The 21,323-nt window shown below is 43.5% G+C and overlaps 1 protein-coding gene across 1 annotated transcript in view; it reads left to right on the forward strand.

The window, feature by feature from the left end:
* The first annotated feature begins 4,387 nt into the window (after window positions 1-4,387).
* The window catches only part of LOC120926866 (blood group Rh(D) polypeptide-like), a 65,449-nt gene continuing 48,513 nt past the window's right edge, over window positions 4,388-21,323 (forward strand). The window contains exons 1-2 of the mRNA XM_040337136.1: window positions 4,388-4,600; window positions 15,714-15,900. Of these exons, the coding sequence (XP_040193070.1) occupies window positions 4,462-4,600; window positions 15,714-15,900 (326 nt within the window). The 5' untranslated portion in view covers window positions 4,388-4,461. The remainder of the gene's footprint in view (window positions 4,601-15,713; window positions 15,901-21,323) is intronic.

Here is a 21,323-nt window from a genome sequence, read left to right on the forward strand (position 1 = left end):
CATTTTAGTGTTGTACGTACAAAAATAGAGAACCTGCTCTCAAACTTTTGCTGGCAGAAATTCTGACAGAAAAAGTCTAATCGATCATACACACGGTCGTAATTTTCCATTCAAAAGCTCTCATCTGACTTTTTCTGATGGGAAATCCGATCGTGTGTATGCGGCATTAGAAAATGTAAGTGTAGCTGCTGAAGCCTTCTTCTACGACAGTAAAATTAGTTTCCTAGCATAAAAGAGTAATAATGTAAGTAAGGTACAGATGTAGCGATGATGGACTATAATCGTAATATAGCATGTTTTCTCGTCATTCCCTACCTGTATTTGTGTCTCTTTAATGCTGGGCGCCAGTGACTGTCATCACATTGGTGAGTCCAACCCAATGTATTGTGGGATTAGTTGTCTTTCTGACCAGTGATTGGACTACACATCCCAGGGATCCTTGCTACTAGTCAAGGAGACTTCTGAAAAAGCCTATAAAGGAGATTGGAGATCCGCCCCACACTCTCTTCTTCTTCCTGTGCCTTGCAGAATGCACACCTCTCCGTGACAGGGAGAGAGAGGTTGTGGATTACCACGCTGTGTTCATGTGATTCCAGCCCGGCCTCGGAAGGCCCAACTCTGCTTGCTGTTCGTCAGACATCTATGCGGCACTAGCTCATCAGCTCGACATCACAATCATCCACACTCCACACCCGTGGGTCATCGCTGGCGGTTCCATTGACGTACGTCTGTTACCGGGTTGCTGTCTGCAAGGCATCTAATTCGGTTCAATCGTTGGCGAGAGGGCAATTGCCCAGCATCTGCAATTTTTCACTGATCACTGTATTTGAACACTTTGTAAAGACACCTTTACCGTGGGAACATTTTACTGGAATTCTATTTGAGAACTGTACATTGACACCTACAACAATTTCAAGAAATACCATTAGCCTGTTTAAGCCAGATAGTCACTGTGTCTTATTGGATATATTCTACTGAGCTCCAACTGCTGGGGAAGACTATCAGGCCTGCACCTCGTACATTGCTGTTGCAACTATTTAAAGGGCCCTAGACTATCCTTATTCTGTCTGATCTCTCATTAGGATTCAAAGGTTAAATAGGCTGGCACAGGGTACACCTTTAGAGTGTAACCAACTGCATTAAACATTTAACCCTTTATTGTCCTACAGGTCATGCTTCAGGTGGTATCTCATTGTACATACGTGTATTGTATCCTTCCACTGTTAAACTGTTCTTAAGCTGTCCTTGGGGGAATTCCTCTGCCGAGTCTGGGCTGTTATCCAGAACTTGGCTGATCTATTGCCCGTCCCTTTTGGTAATTAATACTACTTTGTCTATTTCAGTAAAAGCTGAGATAATACAAATACATTGACTTGTGTGACGTGTCATTTAAAGGTGCGTGTGAAAGATGTCTGAACCAAGAGTGTCAGGTGGGTTGGAAGGTTTACAGGGTCATGTCGATGCAGATGAGTAGGTATATCAAATAAGTCCTCAAGAGGACCGTGCTACATTTAAAAGACAGACCCCTATGGATGGAGTAAGGGGAATAGTAGTGACTCAGCTAATACAAGGCAAAATATCCATCCAGTATGTTTAATGGCTGGGCAGACCCAAAAATATGAAGGAAACTAGCACTGACTCATAAACTATACCAGCATGAAGAGGATTGATCCTTGTAAATTTTAGCAAGTTTAGCCAGTCAAATCATCCCTGACAGATACTAATCTAGTAAATAGGGCCTCTCACATGTTGTCCCAACCATCATTATCGAGCTCCATGATATCATTTACCCATGGCATTCGGCATATCAGTAGCAGTTTACCCGCCTCTGGAAGGAAACATTTACATATTATAGACAGTGCCTTGGCAAGGCTATCCTCTCTCAACAATCACTTAAGCCCACTTAACTGGAGGGAGAGTCAGCTGGTCCCAAATTGCGCTTGAAAGGCATGCCTTAACTGTAGCTAACCAAAAAAGAAAGAATGTTAGTTAGGAAGCTGATATAAAGATTTTAACCCATCGAAGGACATCAGAGCTCCCTTTCTACTAACAACATAAAGCTTTTTAACACCAAATCTAATCCATAGGACAGGATCAGGGTTGTTATAAAAATTTGTTAAATTTGGGTTTTTCCACAGCGAGGTGTGCAAAGAATCGCAGTACCATGTAGCAAATCATGTTGGTTCAGTGAAGTGTCATTCATTCATTCAGTCGTTCAGTCATTCATTGCACCCCAGTGTACCTTACCCACAGACAATGCAGCAAAACATGTGGCAATGCATGTGTATTGCAGTGAACTGCTAGAAATAGTATATGCCCTTTTCTTGTGGAAAAAAATAAATAGTATATGCCCCTTTTTTTGTGTGTGTTTTGGTGTGTTAGATAGCCCATTCAAATGATGACTGCACGTTGACATGTAGCACAAGGAGCGCCAACACACCGCAGTAGTGTGAATCGGCCCTAAGAGCGAGGCATCCACCAAAAATGTTGGCATCGAGAGTACCCACTGTGAAATGCGATTGAACAAGAATCCCTGAGTGTTCTTTTTTTCTTATATGATACAGTAAGTTAATATTTGTATAGGATTTGTGGTACCTGTGCTACATAGGAAAACTGACGTAGTACTGTGTCTTAAGCCTCGTACACACGATCGGAGTTCCATCGGACAAATCCGTGGATTTTTATGTGAAGGGGCGTTGGCCGAGAACTTGGTATGCATACACACGGCAGAACATTTTCAGCCAACATTCACCCAACCACATGGTTTTTCAGCTCTTTACCGCCACCCTTTGGGCAACTTCTGCTATTGTTGTCTGATGTTTACCATTGGTTCGGAGCATGCATGTTTGTACTTCCGACAACAATTGTCCGATAAAGCATTCGGACGGTCGGATTGTCCGACAAAACACGTCTGTCTGACACATGTTGTCGGAATATCCGATCGTATGTACGGGCCTTAAAGTGGAGTTCCACCCATTTTTTTATGTTTGTCTGTGCTGCATGCTCTAATCTCATAGTGTTCAGAATGGACAATTTTTATCTAATGTGTTGCTTGTAAATACCTTTATTTTGTAGTCCTTCATTACTTCCTCCTCCTTATTTGCCTAGGCTATTTGCAAGGGTTTCTGGGATAGGCATCATGTTTCCCAGTAGTCCTTGCAAACCTGACTGAAACCTATTACATTGCTTGTGCACTGAGCATGTGCGAGATATGCAAAGCTGAAATCCAGGAAGTCATACAGTCTGGCTTCATGATGCCCACGCTTAAGATGGCCCCGGTCTATTTCTAGATTATAAACTATCTAAATGCTGTAACAACCTAACAAAACGGACCTTAGTTTACAGACTAACTTTACTAGAATACATTAAGCTTGTGTATTACAGGGGTATTTATATTTAAAAAGTGAAATTGTGGGTGGAACTCCCCTTTAATGATGACGACAGTTGTTTAAGTACAGTAAGTTGACCTCACTTCAGGATTTAATAAAAATGTGAAATGTGAATGAAAGAAATTAAGTAAAATGCAATAAGCTTTATTTGTTTTATCACAGTTCAATGACCAATAGTAATTTGCAAAAGTGAAGTAACTCATGTAACCATTTTGTCTTAAAGCATATCTAAAGCTTTTGTTTAGTTTGGTTACAGTAGGGAAGCCGTAAAACCCTGTCAGTGTTATTTACTGTCTATTCTTGTTGAGAGCATTTCCTGCCCCAGAGACATATCAAGGAAGCGAAAGTAAATGTTTCCAAAGTGAGAAGCAGTTGTCACCAGAGCCAGTATCTACACTGATGGATTTTCTCTCACTTCCTGTGCAGGTGACAACTGTAAAATTATGGTTTTCCAATCACTTGTAGATTCTCATTGGCTCTCTTATGACTCATCCCTCATCTCTCCCTGGAAAACTCTCACGAGAGTGAGAGAGGGAGCTATGCATGATGTCAAAAGTTTAGGCTTTTTACCAGACAAGAAACAGGAAGTGGGCTGTATAGGGTATTTACTGGCAGAAAGAAAAAAGCTTTTACTATCCAAAGTTAAAACAACAACGAGGGCAGAAGATTTAATTAATGGAAAGATGAAAAAATTACTGAAGGTCTGCTTTAAAGTTTAATGAAGTTTAATGAATTTCATACTCTGAATTATTTAATGAATTGTATTCAAACTCTGAATTCCAATTGGGTGCTGCATAATTTTTGTAGTTTTATAAGAACATGTTGTGTGTTTACTGACTTTTTGAAAATGCTGGATTGTCTCTGCATGTTCTTTCATGGAACTTTTCTAACACTTTTAACCAAGCCCAAGCCCATGCTGACAAAATATGGTAGCTGATAGTCCCGGGGCCTGTGAAAGATAAGGCCTTGCGTCATTTGGTCAACACCCATCACTGCCACTTTCCTCCCCCATCAACTTGTTTGTGCTACTAAACAAGTTAAAGCTATTTTATTATTCCAACAATTTATAAAAATGCCACCAAGATACTCTGCCAGTCTTCGAGGACTTCTGCCATGGATGTTCCTTATGCTTCAGTCAATATTTACTTTAGTCTTGTTGTTCTTTTTTTCCCAAGAGTACACAATAGAAAGAAACCTTCACAGATATCCAGGTAAGAATTTTCAATTATATTGAATACAATTCAATGCAGCCTCTCAGATCAGTTATTTTTACCTTTTATTGACTTAAGATATTTCTGTATTTGTATTGAACTTCATTTTGAGTTTTAGATGTGTATTTCATAATTGTTTTTTTTAGAATAATAAAATTAATTCTTGAAAATATCTGTTGAGCTTAATATATTTACTTGTCCTCACTTTGTCACCTAAAATTGTCAAGTTTGCATTACTACAATGCCAGTTTACCTAAAGCTGATATTTATATTTTGAATAGTCAGCAAGCTGTCACTAGCTTCTTGCTGACTTAGGGCACACAGGCAATGATACTTTGGCACCTGAAAATCATTCGCTTGCTGCAGCCATAATAATAATGGAATTTTATCATTCATTCCACATTATTGGTTGTGCTGGGGCAGCTATATGACTATTCTAGCTTTAACAAGAGGTAGGAGAAAACAGCAACCAAACAGAATCATTTGTCTTCTCAAGCTTGCTCAACCAGGAGAACCTGGGGAAGACTAATGCCCAGTACACACAATGAGGCCTCGTACACACAACCAGTTTCCTCGTCAGAATCCATCAAGAAACTTGGTGGGAGATTTTTTTTGCCGAGGAAACCGGTCGTGTGTACATTTTTCAGCGAGGAAACTTTCGAGGAACTCGACGAGCGAAAAAGAGAGCATGTTCTCTTTTTCCTCGACGGGAATGGAGAAAATTGGCTCGTCGAGTTCTTCAACAAGCCTAACAAGGAACTCGACGAGGAAATGTGTTTCGCCTGACGAGTTCCTTGGTCGTGTGTACGAGGCCTGAGGCTTTTACCCGGCCAAATCACATTGGAATTCCGACGGAATTCCATCAGAGTAAAATAGAACATGTTCTATATCTAAACTCCGACGGAATTCCTCGGAATATCCGATGAAAAAACTCCGATGGGGCTACACGCGATCGGAATATCCGATGGAAAAAGTCCATCTGACTTTTTCCATCGGAAATTCCAATTGTGTGTACAAGGGATTACAGACATATAACGGATCTACAATCCAACCAAAAAGTATTGAATCATTCAAATGATTTCATGTTTGTAGGCACCATTAATACGCAGGGCTTTAGATAAACTAATATCTATCTGCCATGTTTTTAGTGCCTGTGGTAATAATACACTGCAATACTCAATTTGTTTGGGGGAGAAACCATATTGCCAACCTTAGATCTTCACATCATGAGCAATGTTGAAAGCTCCCAAGTCTAATGCCCTGTACACACGATTGGTTCGTCTGATAAAAACGGGACCATTTTCATCGGACTAACCGATTGTGCGTGGGCCCCATTGTTTTTTTCCCCATCGTGAAAAAAAATAGAACCCGTTTAAAAAATTTCTGATGGTTAAAAAACCGATAGAAAAAAACGATCGTTTGTGGGGAAATCCATCGGTCAAAAATCCACGCATGCTCAGAATCAAGTCGACGCATGCTCGGAAGCATTGAACTTCATTTTTCTCAGCACGTCGTTGTGTTTTACGTCACCGCGTTGGACACGATCGGATTTTTAACTGATGGTTTGTAGGCAAGACTGATGAAAGTCAGCTTCATCGGATATCTGATGAAAAAATCCATCGGTCCGTTTAAATCGGATGAACCGATCGTGTGTACGTGGCATTAAAGCTCTCGTCTGTTAAGTTGTTGGAATTTTAAAGAGACTCGTTTGGTGCAAAATTAAGGAACATTTTCAATCTAACCGTACCCTAGCCCACTCATGCTCACCTTTCCCATGCTGCCCTGCTGCTGTTCCTCTTAAGTCCTATCCCTACGTAAACTTTGTGTTGCATGGTGTCAGAGCTTACACACAAAATTTAGAAAGTCAGCCCCTACCTCATGTAATATTCAGACCTGGCAATTGACAACTGATGCACAAGCACTGCATCATAAGAGGAGGTCACATGCTCCACGCACTTAGAAACCATGGGTGATTTGTGGTGGGTTTTAATGGAGCAGCAAGAGAGTAACGATGCATATATGTGGATTCGGGTGGGAGTGGAATAATAAAAAAAGACTGTCAATGAGCAAAGTGAAAGAGTCTCTTTAAATAAAAAGCATCAAAACTTTGTTTTTTGCCTTTGCTGACTATTTGGAAATGAAACCATATATTCTTAAAGCGGATCTCCACTCTAAAGTGGAGTCCCGCTGATCGGCACCCTCCCCCCCTCCGGTGTCACATTTGACACCTTTCAGGGGGGAGGGGGGTGCAGATATCTGCACCCACTTACGGCCCTACGATACGGGCAAAGGACGGGTTTTTTCCTCGCTTCCCGTCCGTCCCCCGTTGTATGCTGGGAACACTCGGCTCCCAGCACACAGCGGGAGCCAATCGGCGGGCGCAGCGCGACTCGCGCATGCGCCGTAGGGAACCGGGCAGTGAAGCCGGAGCGCTTCACTTCCTGGTTCCCTCACCGTGGATGGAGGGGGGAGCAGCAGGGTGACGAGCGATCGGCTCGTCATCTGCTGCGATCACCGCTGGACTCCAGGACAGGTAAGTGTCCTTATATTAAAAGTCAGCAGCTGCAGTATTTGTAGCTGCTGGCTTTTAATATATTTTTTTAGTGGCACATCCGCTTTAAGGAAGGTAAAGTACCTTGAAAAACTATTCATACCCTTTGAAATTTTTACACATTTTGTCAAGTTACAACCGAAAACGTAAATGTATTTTATTGGGATTTATGTGATAGACCAACACAAAGTGGTACATAATTGTGAAGTAGAAGGAAAATGATAAATGGTTGGCAAAATTTTTTGGAAATAAATATCTGAAAAGTGTGGTGTGCATTCGTATTCGTCCCCCATTACTCTGATACCCCTAACTAAAATTCAGTAGAGCCAATTGCCTTCAGAAATAATCTAATTAGTAAATAGAGTCCACCTGAAAGTAATTTAATACCAGTATAAATACAGCTGTTCCTTGAAGCCCTCAGAGAACAAACAGCATCATGAAGGCCAAGGAACACACCAGATAGGTCAGGGATAAAGATGTGGAGAAGTTTAAAGCAGGGTTAGGTTATAAAAAAATATCCCAAGCTTTGAACATCTCACAAAGCACTGTTCAATCCAAACTGACAGGTGGGGCAGGGAGAGCATTAATCAGAGAAGCAGCCAAGAGGCCCATGGTAACTCTGGAGGAGCTGCAGAGATCCACAGCACAGGTGGGAGAATCTGTCCACAGGACAACTATTAGTCGTGCATTCCACAAATCTGGCCTTTATGGAAGAGTGGCAAGAAGAAAGCCATTGTTGAAAGAAAGCCATAGGAAGTCCCGTTTGCAGTTTGTGAGAATCCATGTGGGGGACACAGCAAACACGTGGAAGAAGGTGCTCTGGTCAGATGAGACCAAAATTGAATTTTTTAGTCTAAAATGAAAACACTGTGTGGCGGAAAACTAACACTGCACATCACCCTGAACACACCATCCCCACCCTGAAACATGGTGGTGGCAGCATCATGTAGTAGGGATGCTTTTATTCAGCAGGGACAGGGAAGCTGGTCAGAGTTGATGGGAAGATGGATGGAGCCAAATACAGGGCAATCTTAGAAGAAAACCTGTTAGAGTCTGCAAAATACTTGAGAATGGGGCGGAGGTTCACCTTTTAGCAGGACAACAACCCTAAACATAGAGCCAGAGCTACAATGGAATGGTTTGGATCAAAGCATATTTATGTGTTAGAATGGCCCAGTCAAAGTCCAGACCTAAATCCAATTGAGAATCTGTGGCAAGACTTGAAAATTGCTGTTCACAGACGCTCTCCATCCAATCTGACAGAGCTTGAGATATTTTGCAAAGAAGAATGGTCAAAAAATTCACTCTCTAGATGGGCAAAGCTGGTAGAGACACCCCCAAAAAGACTTGCAGCTGTAATTGCAGCGAAAGGTGGTTCTACAAAGTATTGACTCAGGGGGCTGAATACAAATGCATTCCACACTTTCACATATTTATTTGTAACAAAAAAAAATTAAAACCATTTTCCTTCCACTTCACAATTATGTACCACTTTGTGTTGGTCTATCAAAATCCCAATAATATACAATTACGTTTTTGGTTGTAACATGACAAAATGTGGAAAATTTCAAGGGGTATGAATACTTTTTTAAGGCAGTGTATATGTATAAAAGATGTATTGCATCAGTCTTCCCCAACAATGTAAGCTTCAAATGTGTCAACATATACTCATGGCTATTTTTCACATCTGCAGATGATTCATAAATCATGTTTGCCTGCAATCTTAAATTACATGATGTTCCATAGACAGATTTGCATGCAGGCAAATCATAACCTACAACTATCATGATATATTTATCACTGTTCTTGGTTGAGGCTGGGTTCACACTTGTCCGACAAACGCTCCTACATTGGGAGCTCATGTCGTATGACGTATGAAAATCAATGTTTCCCTATGAGAGCTGTCTAAACTGGTCCTACACAAGTCGGTCCGACTTTGAAAACGCTCCCTGTACTACTTTGGTCCTACATTGATCCTACTTCAGCCCATTGAATATCATTGAAGTCGGACCAAAGTAGGAGCCTTGTCCTAACCATCCGACTTTTGACATATGGCTGGGTTCACACTACTACACTACTTTCATCCTACTTTGCTCTGCTACATTGGTCCTACATTTATCCTACATTGGTCCTACATCCATCCTACTTTCATGAACAGGATACTACTTTGGTCCGACTTCAATGATATTCAATGGGTTGAAGTAGGATCAATGTAGGACCAAAAGTAGTACAGGGAGCATTTTCAAAGTCGGACCGACTTGTGTAGGACCAGTTAAGACAGTTCTCATAGGGAAACATTGATTTTCACACGTCATGCTACATGAGGCTCCCAATGTAGGACCGTTTGTAGGACAAGTGTGAACCCAGCCGTATAGTGTGAACCCAGCCTCAGGCTGGGTTCACACTTGTCCGACAAACGCTCCTACATTGGGAGCTCATGTTGCATGACGTGTGAAAATCAATGTTTCCCTATGAGAGCTGTCTTAACTGGTCCTACACAAGTGGGTCTGACTTCGAAAATGCTCCCTGCACTACTTTGGTCCGACTTTGATCCTACTTCAGCCCATTGAATATCATTGAAGTCGGATCAAAGTAGGAGCCTTGTCCTAACCATCCAACTTTTGACATCTGACATGTGATTACAGCAGCAGTAAAAGGAATTGATCTCACACTGGGATTGTTTTGATTGGTCAAAGAACAAGTCAGACTATCACAAAGTCGGATCAAAGTAGTATCCTGTTCATGAAAGTAGGATGGATGTAGGATCAATGTAGGATCAATGTAGGACCAATGTAGGACAGATGTCGCAGAGCAAAGTAGGATGGAAGTAGTACTGCTGTCGTGTAGTATAGTGTGAACCCAGCCTCAGGTGCCTAGATTTGTAGCAGCAGTTTCACATACCTTATCAGGCCGGGTTCACACTGGTCCAACAAACGCTCCGACATTGGGAGCTCATGTCGCATGACGTGTGAAAATCAATGTTTCCCTATGAGAGCTGTCTTAACTGGTCCTACACAAGTGGGTCTGACTTCGAAAATGCTCCCTGCACTACTTTGGTCCGACTTTGATCCTACTTCAGCCCATTGAATATCATTGAAGTCGGATCAAAGTAGGATCCTTGTCCTAACCATCCGACTTTTAACATCCGATGTGATTACAGCAGCAGTAAAATGATTTTTTTCTCACTCTGGGATTGTTTTGATTGGTCAAAGAACAAGTCAGACTATCACCAAGTCGGATCAAAGTAGTATCCTGTTCATGAAAGTCAGATGGATGTAGGATCAATGTAGGATCAATGTAGGATTAAATGTAGGATCAATGTAGGACAGATGTCGTAGAGCAAAGTAGGATGAAAGTCCTACTGCTGTCCTGTAGTATAGTGTGAACCGAGCCTAAGCAGCACAACATGCTACTTATTCAGCCATATCAGTAAGCTCAGCACTGAGACATAATGCACAGAATCTTGATTTAAGAAAACTATAAGTAGTTTATACTCATTATACAAGGTTGTGTCATACACTCGGCGGCTATGGACGTAGAGTGTATGACACGGAAGCACGCCTGCAAGGTAACCCCCTCGGGATAGAGCTTACCAGAGGGGGTTATCTATTGCAGGGAGGAGCCGCGAGAGCCGCTGTGGGACCCCAGAAGAGGACGATCGGGCCGCTCTGTGCAAAACGAACTGCTCAGTGGAGGTAAGTATGACATTTTTGTTATATATAAAAAAATAAAAAAAACTTATAGTATCACTTTAATTATGTGTGCTGTGTTTTTATTAGGTTCCTTTATCATTGAAACATGTTAGCTTCCAAGTCTCAGGTGTCCGTTTATGAAGCAGTGAAGAGCGGTGATCCCAAGGATCACCAGTGATCACAGCCCATAAACAGTTTATGAAACAGTGATAATCGGGGGGAGAAGTGTTTGAACTTGTTCTCCTGCAGATTATCTCTACACACAGTGAAGTCTCATAGACTGACACAGAAACGGCCAGTTTATGAAGCTGTGATCTGAGCTCTTCACTGGTGATCTGAGTCAGAATTCACACTCCCTGATTCACCAGCTCAGAGGTGGTGAAGCGGGGAGTGAAGAGGGAATCCCAGGGGTTCTGAGGAGGAAGGAGGAAGATTTTTAACTTTCTTCAGCCCTGGTTCACACTGGGTACGATTTGGAACGATTTGAGATGCAATTTGACATGTCAAATCGCATCTCAAATCTGCGGCAATTGTCGGCAATGGCACTGTCCTAATCAGTGCGACGCCGCATCTGCGATTTCAAAAAGTAGTTCCTGTACTACTTTTTGCGATTTCGGGCCGCGATTTACATTAAATTGCGGCCGAAATCGCGGCCGCGAAATCGCGATTTTGAATTCGCAGCAGTGTGAACCTAGGCTAAACCTGTGTGAAGTTGTCACCCCATGTTTGTAAAATCTGAATAAAAATATTCCATTCGTTTGTGCTGGTTTGTGCCGCTAAAACAAGCATTTGTGCCGGTTTGGTTTCTGAGATATTAAACATTCAATTTAATGCAAGCCCCGCCCACTTTGCACCCCATGTTGCTGAATTTTTAAAAAAACGGCGCCATTCGTTTGTGCCGCGTTTGTGCTGGTTTGTGCCGCAAAAAGAAACGTTTGTGCCGCTTTGGTTCCGGAGATATTGAGCGTTATATTTTCTGTAACCCCGCCCACTTTGCACCCCATGTTGCTGAATTAAAAAAAAAACTGCGCCATTCGTTTGTGCCGCTTTTGTGCTGGTTTGTGCCGCAAAAAGAAACGTTTGTGCCGCTTTGGTTCCGGAGATATTGAGCGGCACAAACGTTTCTTTTTGCGGCACAAACCATCACAAACGCGGCACAAATGAATGGCGCCGTTTTTTTAAAAATTCAGCAACATGGGGTGCAAAGTGGGCGGGGTTACAGAAAATATAACGCTCAATATCTCCGGAACCAAAACGGCACAAACGTTTCTTTTTGTGGCACAAACCAGCACAAACGCGGCACAAACAAATGGCGCAGTTTTTTTTTAAATTCAGCAACATGGGGTGCAAAGTGGGCGGGGCTTGCATTAAATTGAATGTTTAATATCTCAGAAACCAAACCTGCACAAACGCTCGTTTTAGCGGCACAAACCAGCACAAACGCGGCACAAACGAATGGTATATTTTTATTCAGATTTTACAAACATGGGGTGCCAACTTCACACAGGTCTTCCTTCAACCTCGTTCAGACCCCCCAACACTGTAACCATGTCCCCCTGTAATTTTTATGTGTATACATATATATACATAAATATATATAATGTATACATGTACATATATATAATGTGTGTGTATATACATGTATATACAATGTGTGTGTGTGTATACATATATATATTATGTAGGGGAACTCGTTATTTTAATTACATTAACCACGTGTCTTTCAGTGAACTGAGCGGTGATAATTTATCACTGCTCAATAAACTGACATCTCCGTATTTCTGTGAATTTCTGGTCCGTTCTCCAGTGTTTGAAGCGTTGGAAGATCACTTCACTCCTCCAAGGGTGAAGCTATCTTCTCCGCTTCATAAACAGGCACCAGAGGAAAGAAATCTTCACCGTGAATGCCGGAGAAAGAAGCAGTGAATAGATTTCACTGCTTCATAAACGGACACCTCAGTCAGTAGAGGCTTGAGTAGCAACGGATGATTGTTCAGTAAAAAGAGGCACGGTCTGGCTTACCTTCATCTTAGCTGAGGTCTGGAGAGAAAAGATAACACATGTTTAGTTTCATTTTTAGCTGTCACATGCTTTTTAGCAACCTGTGATCCATATCCATATATACAAATCCATGGAATTTACAAGACTGTTATACAAAATATTATAGTATGTTCTAGAGCGGGTTTACAAACATTTTTAATGTACACTATTAGGGAAACCATACATGATATAGTATATGTGTAAATTTCAGCCTAAGCCATTAACCTCTATAAGCATGCTACTTATTTAAAGTTAGCCTGGAAAGCACCTAAAGTTCCATATCCCAGTGAGAAATTAAAATAAAAAAATATTAATTTGCCAAATCTCATATTTACCAGGCTAAAAACAAGAAGGGAAGGTAATATGTGTATTATTGTGCATGTCTGTATATATATATATAAAATTGGAGGCAAACAGGTCTCTCCTGTACTGTATGTACTGTGACAAGTTGGGGAATTTATAGCTCATTGGCAGTGCCAAACAGTGAGTTTACTCCAAGCCAGAAGTACGTTTCAGGGCTTTTTCTGCCCACTTTTAATTTAACCACTTGAGACCCGCGCTATTGACAAAAGACGTCAACAGCGTGGCTCTCAAGTGCCAACTGGACGTCTTTGGACGTAATTTAAAAGCATTACCCGCGCTCGCCACTGGGGGGCGCGCAGCGGGTAAACACTGTCCCGGCGCATCGCTCGGGAGCCGTTGCGTGTACTTGGCGGCCGCGATGTCCGCCGGGTACCCGCGATCGTCGGTAAGACAGCAGGGACGTGGAGCTCTGTGTGTAAAAAATATATATATTTTTAAAATTGTCGCTCTTTTTTTGTTTATAGCGCAAAAAATAAAAACCGCAGAGGTGATCAAATACCACCAAAATAAAGCTCTGTTTGTGGGGAAAAAAAGACGTCAATTTTGTTTGGGAGCAACGTCGCACGACCGCGCAAATGTCACTTAAAGCGACGCAGTGCCGTAAGCTGAAATTTCGCCTGGGAACGAAGGGGGTTTATGTGCCCAGTAAGCAAGTGGTTAAAACAAAGCAAAAAGTTCACACAATTAGTTTCCTACAGGGATTCTCACCATCAATGTAACAAAACATAGAATTCAGCCTCATGGCTCTCTTTGCAGCTTCACTGCTCAGTCCTCCCGCCCTGTTCCTCCAGACCAAGGGTCTCCAAACTTTCTAAACAAAGAACCAGTTTACTGTCCTTCAGACTAGTGTGGCCAGATTGTAGCCAGTGGGAGTAGAAAATTCCCCAGCTTCAGTGGAAGTAAACAATGCCCCATCATTGGTTTTAGTGGAAGGAATAGTGCCCAATTGTTGATATCTGTGGGAGGAATAGCACCCCATCCTTGATGTCTGTGGGAGGAATGGTGCCCCATTGTTATCAGTGGGAGGAATAGCACCCCATCCTTGGCGTCAGTGGGAGATATAGTGCCCCATTGTTGATATTAGTGGAAGGAATAGCACCCCATCCTTTTTGTAAAAGAGCGGAATTGTCCCCTATTGTTTATCAGTGGGAGGAATAGCACCCCATCCTTGGTGTCAGTGGGAGGAATAGTACCCTATTGTTGATATCACTGGGAGGAATAGCACCCCATCCTTGGTGTCAGTGGGAGGAATAGTGTCCCATCATTAGTGTCAATTGTGGATAGAACAGTGACCCAAGGGCCGGATAGAGGCAAGCAGGGCTGGACTGGGACAAAAATTTGGCCCTGGACTTCATCCAGACTGGCCCACTTTGACAGGTCTCTCCCATGGCGGCCGGACAACTCCCACCCCACCCCCCCGGCCACCCAAGCCCCCTCTCCCCCTTCACTAGCCACTAGCTGTTCTACTTTATTAGAGTAGAACGGCTGGTACTGGTACTCTTATAGGCAGTACCAGTGGGAAAGCTAGACATTATTTCACCCGAGCAAAGAATCAGTTCGGTGCCCCCCCCCTTATGGGAAAAGATTAGGCAGAAGTGAGAAACTCCCAGGCCACAGCTGTTGAGTCAGCTGTCTGTCCCCTCCCCCATGCTCCTCTGTCGTCGTCCCTGCTCCTCTGATCCTCCCCCTGCTTCTTTGTTCCCCCCCAGGTGAGCGCTGCAGGGAGGGAGAGGAGGTGAGTGCTGCAGGAAAGGAGAAACAGAGGGGCGGAAGGGGGGCGGTGGTCCGCTGTCACTGAAGCCGGCCCACTGAGCCATCGGCTCACTGGGAACCTACCTGTAGTCCCAATGCCCAGTCCATCCCTGGAGGCAAGCAAAGGGCCACATTCGGCCCCAGGACCGCAGTTTGGAGACCACTACTCCACACTGTCACACAGTCCCAGTGCTCGTACACAAAAAGCTGTCAGTTTGACTGTTTCTCCTGCAGCTGCTACATCCTCCCAGGCTCTGGCCTTTGTTTGTCCTGACCTGGACAGTATGCTTCGACATGCACCTCACAGCTCCCTTCACACACTGACCCACTCGGGGGCCACTGACCTCTATCTTTAACATAAACCCAGCACACACCTGCATCATCAGTGTGCTTTCTTCCTAGAAAACCTGGCCTTGATCGCCTTTTCAAACAGTGGCACGGGCTCGACCTGCCACAGTACTATAAACATCTGCCACCTATTCACCTGGTGCTATGATCTTATACCGAAGGATGTTGAAATGACCTGTGATTTGTTGAAGTAAAAATGCGTTTTGTCTATTATATATTTTCAAAGATCATATTTTTCGCTAGTTTATAACTGTTTAAAAATAATAAATCTTATTTACACTTTTCAGTGGTAGCGATGTTGTGCATTTTATTTAGAGTATAAGTAGATACGCTTGATTAATGAAAAATGTATATGTTTAATTGCCAGCATTTCAAGATGTGAATGTCATCATAATTCTTGGAGTCGGCTTCCTGTTTGCCTTCCTAAGGAAATTTGGATTTAGCGGAGTTGCTTTTAATTTTCTGATCACAGCAGTTGGACTGCAGTGGGCAACCATTTTGGATGCTTTCCTATTTAACAGGACAGATGGAGTTCCAGCCATCAGTTTTTCCAGGTATGGTATTGCTTATTACATACTCCTTCACTCTCAAAGCTGTATTTGTGCTAGCTGAATGTATTACTATTGCTAAATATGTAAAGCTTTATCTATAATCAAACGTTTTGTCTAGTAATAGACAAAGTAGGAAATGGTTAAAACTTCTGTCTTTTTTGTGCTGTCTGTGTATTATTAGGGAAAATTACCCTTCGGCCCCTTTCACACGGGGCGGACCGTTTCGTTTTTTTTGTCAGGCCTGAACCGGTGCTCCATAGAAGTCTATGGAGCGACGGATATCATTGGTGACCATGTCCCCTGACATCCCATCCGTTCTGCTCCGCTAAAATCGATACGTTCGCCATTCGTCCTGTCGGATCGGATCAGGTGAGATCTGATGAAAATGGACATGCTGTGCGATCTCTCCAAAGGAATTAGCAGTGCTTGACAGGCCCCTCCCCGCTCAGTGAGCAAAGACGGACCTGTCATCCGCCGGCTCAGTGTAGATCAACGGAGAGATCTCCCGCTAAGTTGGCAGACTCTGCTGAAACGGATCAGCCCCGTGTGGAAGGGGCCTTCATCTCCTGTCCCAAAGTGACAACAGGAAGTGTGATAATATCTCTCCAAAGTCAAGGGAAATGAACTGTTATGCCGCGTACACACGATCGAAAATTCTGATCGTATGTACGTGGTATTACACAGCTGTCACTGGAAAGGTGTCTCCATTGAAAGATTTTCCCTCTTTTAAATTTTCTGTATTTGAGACAATGGTCGCCAGGACAAAGATAGGATGAATCACAACAGTGGAGATACAGGCAGCAATAAATCTGTCAGTGGTTCTAGCCATTGTCTACTGGGCAGCTCAGTGTGGTTAATTTCTGCCTTGCTGAACGCGGGTCCCCAATTCATATCCCAGGCAGGACATTATCTGCATTATCTTCTTGTGCTTGCATGGGTTGGCTCTGGAAACTTTGGATTTCTTTCACACTTCAAAGATATGCCTAGGCCAGGGGCGGACTGACAGCTCATGGGGCCCCCGGGCAAAAGGAGATCATGGGGCCCCCTGTGTCTCTGCCCATGTGTCCCTGCCCACGTTCAAGCTGCATCCACACAAATCCTACCTACATATTGCACTGCCCATATTGCATGCATTCAAAGAATTTCTGGATGCTATGTTCCAAATAAATGTTTATTATAGGAATTAAAGAAAAATAAAATGTACATTAAAGTGCAACAATGGTACATTTTCGAAATTAAGGTTTTCATAAATTAGCACAATATTCCCGCATAGCTTTCCAATCGGCTCTTCATTGGTTAGATTGATAGCAGCGCAGCCATTGGCTCTCACTGCTGTCAATCAAATTAATGTTGTTGCACGCCAGGGGGTGGGGCTGAGTCATACACTTATCGGGTATGGCCGCCAAGTGTATCACACAGGAGTGCGCCTGCAAGGTAACCCACTCGGGAGAGAGCTTCCCAGAGGGGGTTAGCTCTTGCGGGGAGGAACCGTGAGAGCCTCCGTGGGACCCCAGAAGATGACGATCGGGGCCACTTTGTGCAAAACAAACTGCACAGTGGAGGTAAGTATAACATGTTTGTTATTAAAAAAAAAAAAAAAACTGAACCCATACAACCCCTTTAACTATGAATTATGGCCCTAGAATTGCTCTCACTCTGATGTTCTGGTGGATACTATACATGTATCCATTATTGTTTACATACATATGCTCATCCTACATAACCCTTTTTATATAGAGTGTGTGAAGGGATTATGGGTGTGTTTTACATTTTTTTAAATAATTGTATTTACTTTAAATCATTTTCACTGACTACCAAAGTAAAGAACATTCTTCCCACTGATCACCAATGTAAGGGACATTCTTCTCACTGATCACCAATGTAAGGGACATTCTTCCCACTGATCACCAATGTAAGGAACATTCTTCCCACTGATCACCAATGTAAGGAACATTCTTCTCACTGATCACCAATGTAAGGAACATTCTTCCCACTGATCACCAATGTAAGGGACATTCTTCCCACTGATCACCAATGTAAGGAACATTCTTCCCACTGATCACCAATGTAAGGAACATTCTTCCCACTGATCACCAATGTAAGGAACATTCTTCTCACTGATCACCAATGTAAGGAACATTCTTCCCACTGATCACCAATGTAAGGGACATTCTTCCCACTGATCACCAATGTAAGGAACATTCTTCCCACTGATCACCAATGTAAGGAACATTCTTCTCACTGATCACCAATGTAAGGAACATTCTTCCCACTGATCACCAATGTAAGGGACATTCTTCTCACTGATCACCAATGTAAGGAACATTCTTCCCACTGATCACCAATGTAAGGGACATTCTTCCCACTGATCACCAATGTAAGGAACATTCTTCCCACTGATCACCAATGTAAGGGACATTCTTCTCACTGATCACCAATGTAAGGAACATTCTTCTCACTGATCACCAATGTAAGGGACATTCTTCCCACTGATCACCAATGTAAGGGACATTCTTCTCACTGATCACCAATGTAAGGGACATTCTTCTCACTGATCACCAATGTAAGGGACATTCTTCCCACTGATCACCAATGTAAGGGACATTCTTCTCACTGATCACCAATGTAAGGGACATTCTTCCCACTGATCACCAATGTAAGGAACATTCTTCTCACTGATCACCAATGTAAGGGACATTCTTCCCACTGATCACCAATGTAAGGAACATTCTTCCCACTGATCACCAATGTAAGGAACATTCTTCTCACTGATCACCAATGTAAGGGACATTCTTCCCACTGATCACCAATGTAAGGGACATTCTTCTCACTGATCACCAATGTAAGGGACATTCTTCTCACTGATCACCAATGTAAGGGACATTCTTCTCACTGATCACCAATGTAAGGAGCATTCTTCTCACTGATCACCAATGTAAGGGACATTCTTCTCACTGATCACCAATGTAAGGAACATTCTTCTCACTGATCACCAATGTAAGGAGCATTCTTCTCACTGATCACCAATGTAAGGGACATTCTTCTCACTGATCACCAATGTAAGGAGCATTCTTCTCACTGATCACCAATGTAAGGGACATTCTTCTCACTGATCACCAATGTAAGGGACATTCTTCTCACTGATCACCAATGTAAGGGACATTCTTCCCACTGATCACCAATGTAAGGAACATTCTTCCCACTGATCACCAATGTAAGGAACATTCTTCTCACTGATCACCAATGTAAGGAGCATTCTTCTCACTGATCACCAATGTAAGGAACATTCTTCTCACTGATCACCAATGTAAGGAGCATTCTTCTCACTGATCACCAATGTAAGGGACATTCTTCTCACTGATCACCAATGTAAGGGACATTCTTCTCACTGATCACCAATGTAAGGGACATTCTTCTCACTGATCACCAATGTAAGGGACATTCTTCTCACTGATCACCAATGTAAGGGACATTCTTCCCACTGATCACCAATGTAAGGGACATTCTTCCCACTGATCACCAATGTAAGGGACATTCTTCTCACTGATCACCAATGTAAGGAACATTCTTCCCACTGATCACCAATGTAAGGGACATTCTTCTCACTGATCACCAATGTAAGGGACATTCTTCCCACTGATCACCAATGTAAGGAACATTCTTCCCACTGATCACCAATGTAAGGGACATTCTTCTCACTGATCACCAATGTAAGGAACATTCTTCCCACTGATCACCAATGTAAGGAGCATTCTTCTCACTGATCACCAATGTAAGGAATATATATAGGGAATAACACTCACTTAGGCTGGATTCACACCTACAGTATGCATTTTTAGTGCTTTTTGCATTTTGCAGATTTGCACTACAGAACGTGTTCCATAGGAAACCATGTTAAATGGACTGTTGTGCAAATCTACAAAATGCAAAAAGCACAAAAAATGCCATAGATGTGAATCAGGCCTTAGTCCAGGTTCACACTGACAGCGGGAATGAAATTGTGTGAGACAGTTCAGCTAAACTCGCACGATTTCATACCCGCATGTCAGTGTGAATTTGGCGGGTGATTTCAGAGACGTCTGTGCGGATTCCATACACAGATGTCTATGGAAATTGCACCAAGAAGTCGCCAAAGGTTATACAGAAACTACTTTTGGGAATCGGTGCTGCGCCAGAAATGGGGCATCGCACCGATTCGGGTAGTGCTATTACCATGCGATTTGACATGTCAAATCGCATGGTATATTGCTTCAATGTAAATCAGGTCTAAGTGCTATTCCCTATATATAACACTGATATCTATACACTGAGTGGCATTCAGTGTACCAGATATCAGTGTGCAGGGGCGGACTGACCGTTCGGTCAGTTGGGCACTGCCTGAGGGCCCCGTGGTGGGAGGGCCCGGGCCGGCTCAGTCCGAAACCTGGAGGTGCCCGGAGCAGTGGCAGCTTATCATACACAATAAAAAAAAAAAAACGAGTCTGTACCCCCGAGAAAGCAGTGCCTTGAACCATTAAATCCTGCTAGCTAGGATGATGTGGCTGTTGTATGAGAGGCTCGTACACACGACAGAGGAACTCGACGTGCTTGGCACGTCGAGTTCCTCGTCGAGTTTTGGGATGAAGCCGCCGAGGAGCTCGGCGGGCCGCCTTCTCCCATAGAACAACGAGGACAACGAGAAAATAGAGAACATGTTCTCTATTTTCTCGTCGAGTTCCTCGGCGGCTCCATCGAGCCAAAACTGTACAGACGACAGAGTTTCTCGGCAGAATCCGGGTTTTGACCGAGTTTCTCGGTGAATTCTGCCGAGAAACTCTGTCGTGTGTACGAGGCCTCAGAGGCTCAGGAGGGATGAGCTGGCCAGGATGGATGGCTCATCATGTGCACTAGTGAATAGCACCTGACCTGCTACCTGGTAAATAAGCACAGACACAGCACAGGGAAAGAAGGTAAAGTAACAATCAGCATGGCCCTTATAACACAGATGAGACACAGACAGTGCTTTCATTATGACACTGACCTGCTTCTGCACACAAGGCAGGTCTGTGTGGATGCCATGCCTGTGTCTGTGCAATTCACTCTGCCTCCGAGTCCAGCAGCTCCTTCACAGACAGTCCTCCGCGGCAGTGACTTACGGCCCCGCCCCCTCAGCTGAATTCCACAGGGGGGAGAGGTGGCCGGAGCGCCTGTCACTGTAAATCCCCGCACGGCTCCATCCATCTCCAGCTCACACCTCACAAGCCTCTCATACAACAGTGCAGCCACATCAACCTAGCTAGAGGGATCCAAGGCACTGCTTTCTCTGGGTTTTTTTCATTGTGTAGAAGCTGACGCTGCTGCAGGCACCTCCATGGGCGGACTGAGCCAGCCCGGGCCCCCCCCACCACGGGCCCTCGGGCAGTGCCCGACGTACCGAATGGTCAGTC

Source organism: Rana temporaria, chromosome 2 (assembly GCF_905171775.1).
Source record: "Rana temporaria chromosome 2, aRanTem1.1, whole genome shotgun sequence".
Taxonomy (NCBI): Eukaryota; Metazoa; Chordata; class Amphibia; order Anura; family Ranidae; genus Rana; species Rana temporaria.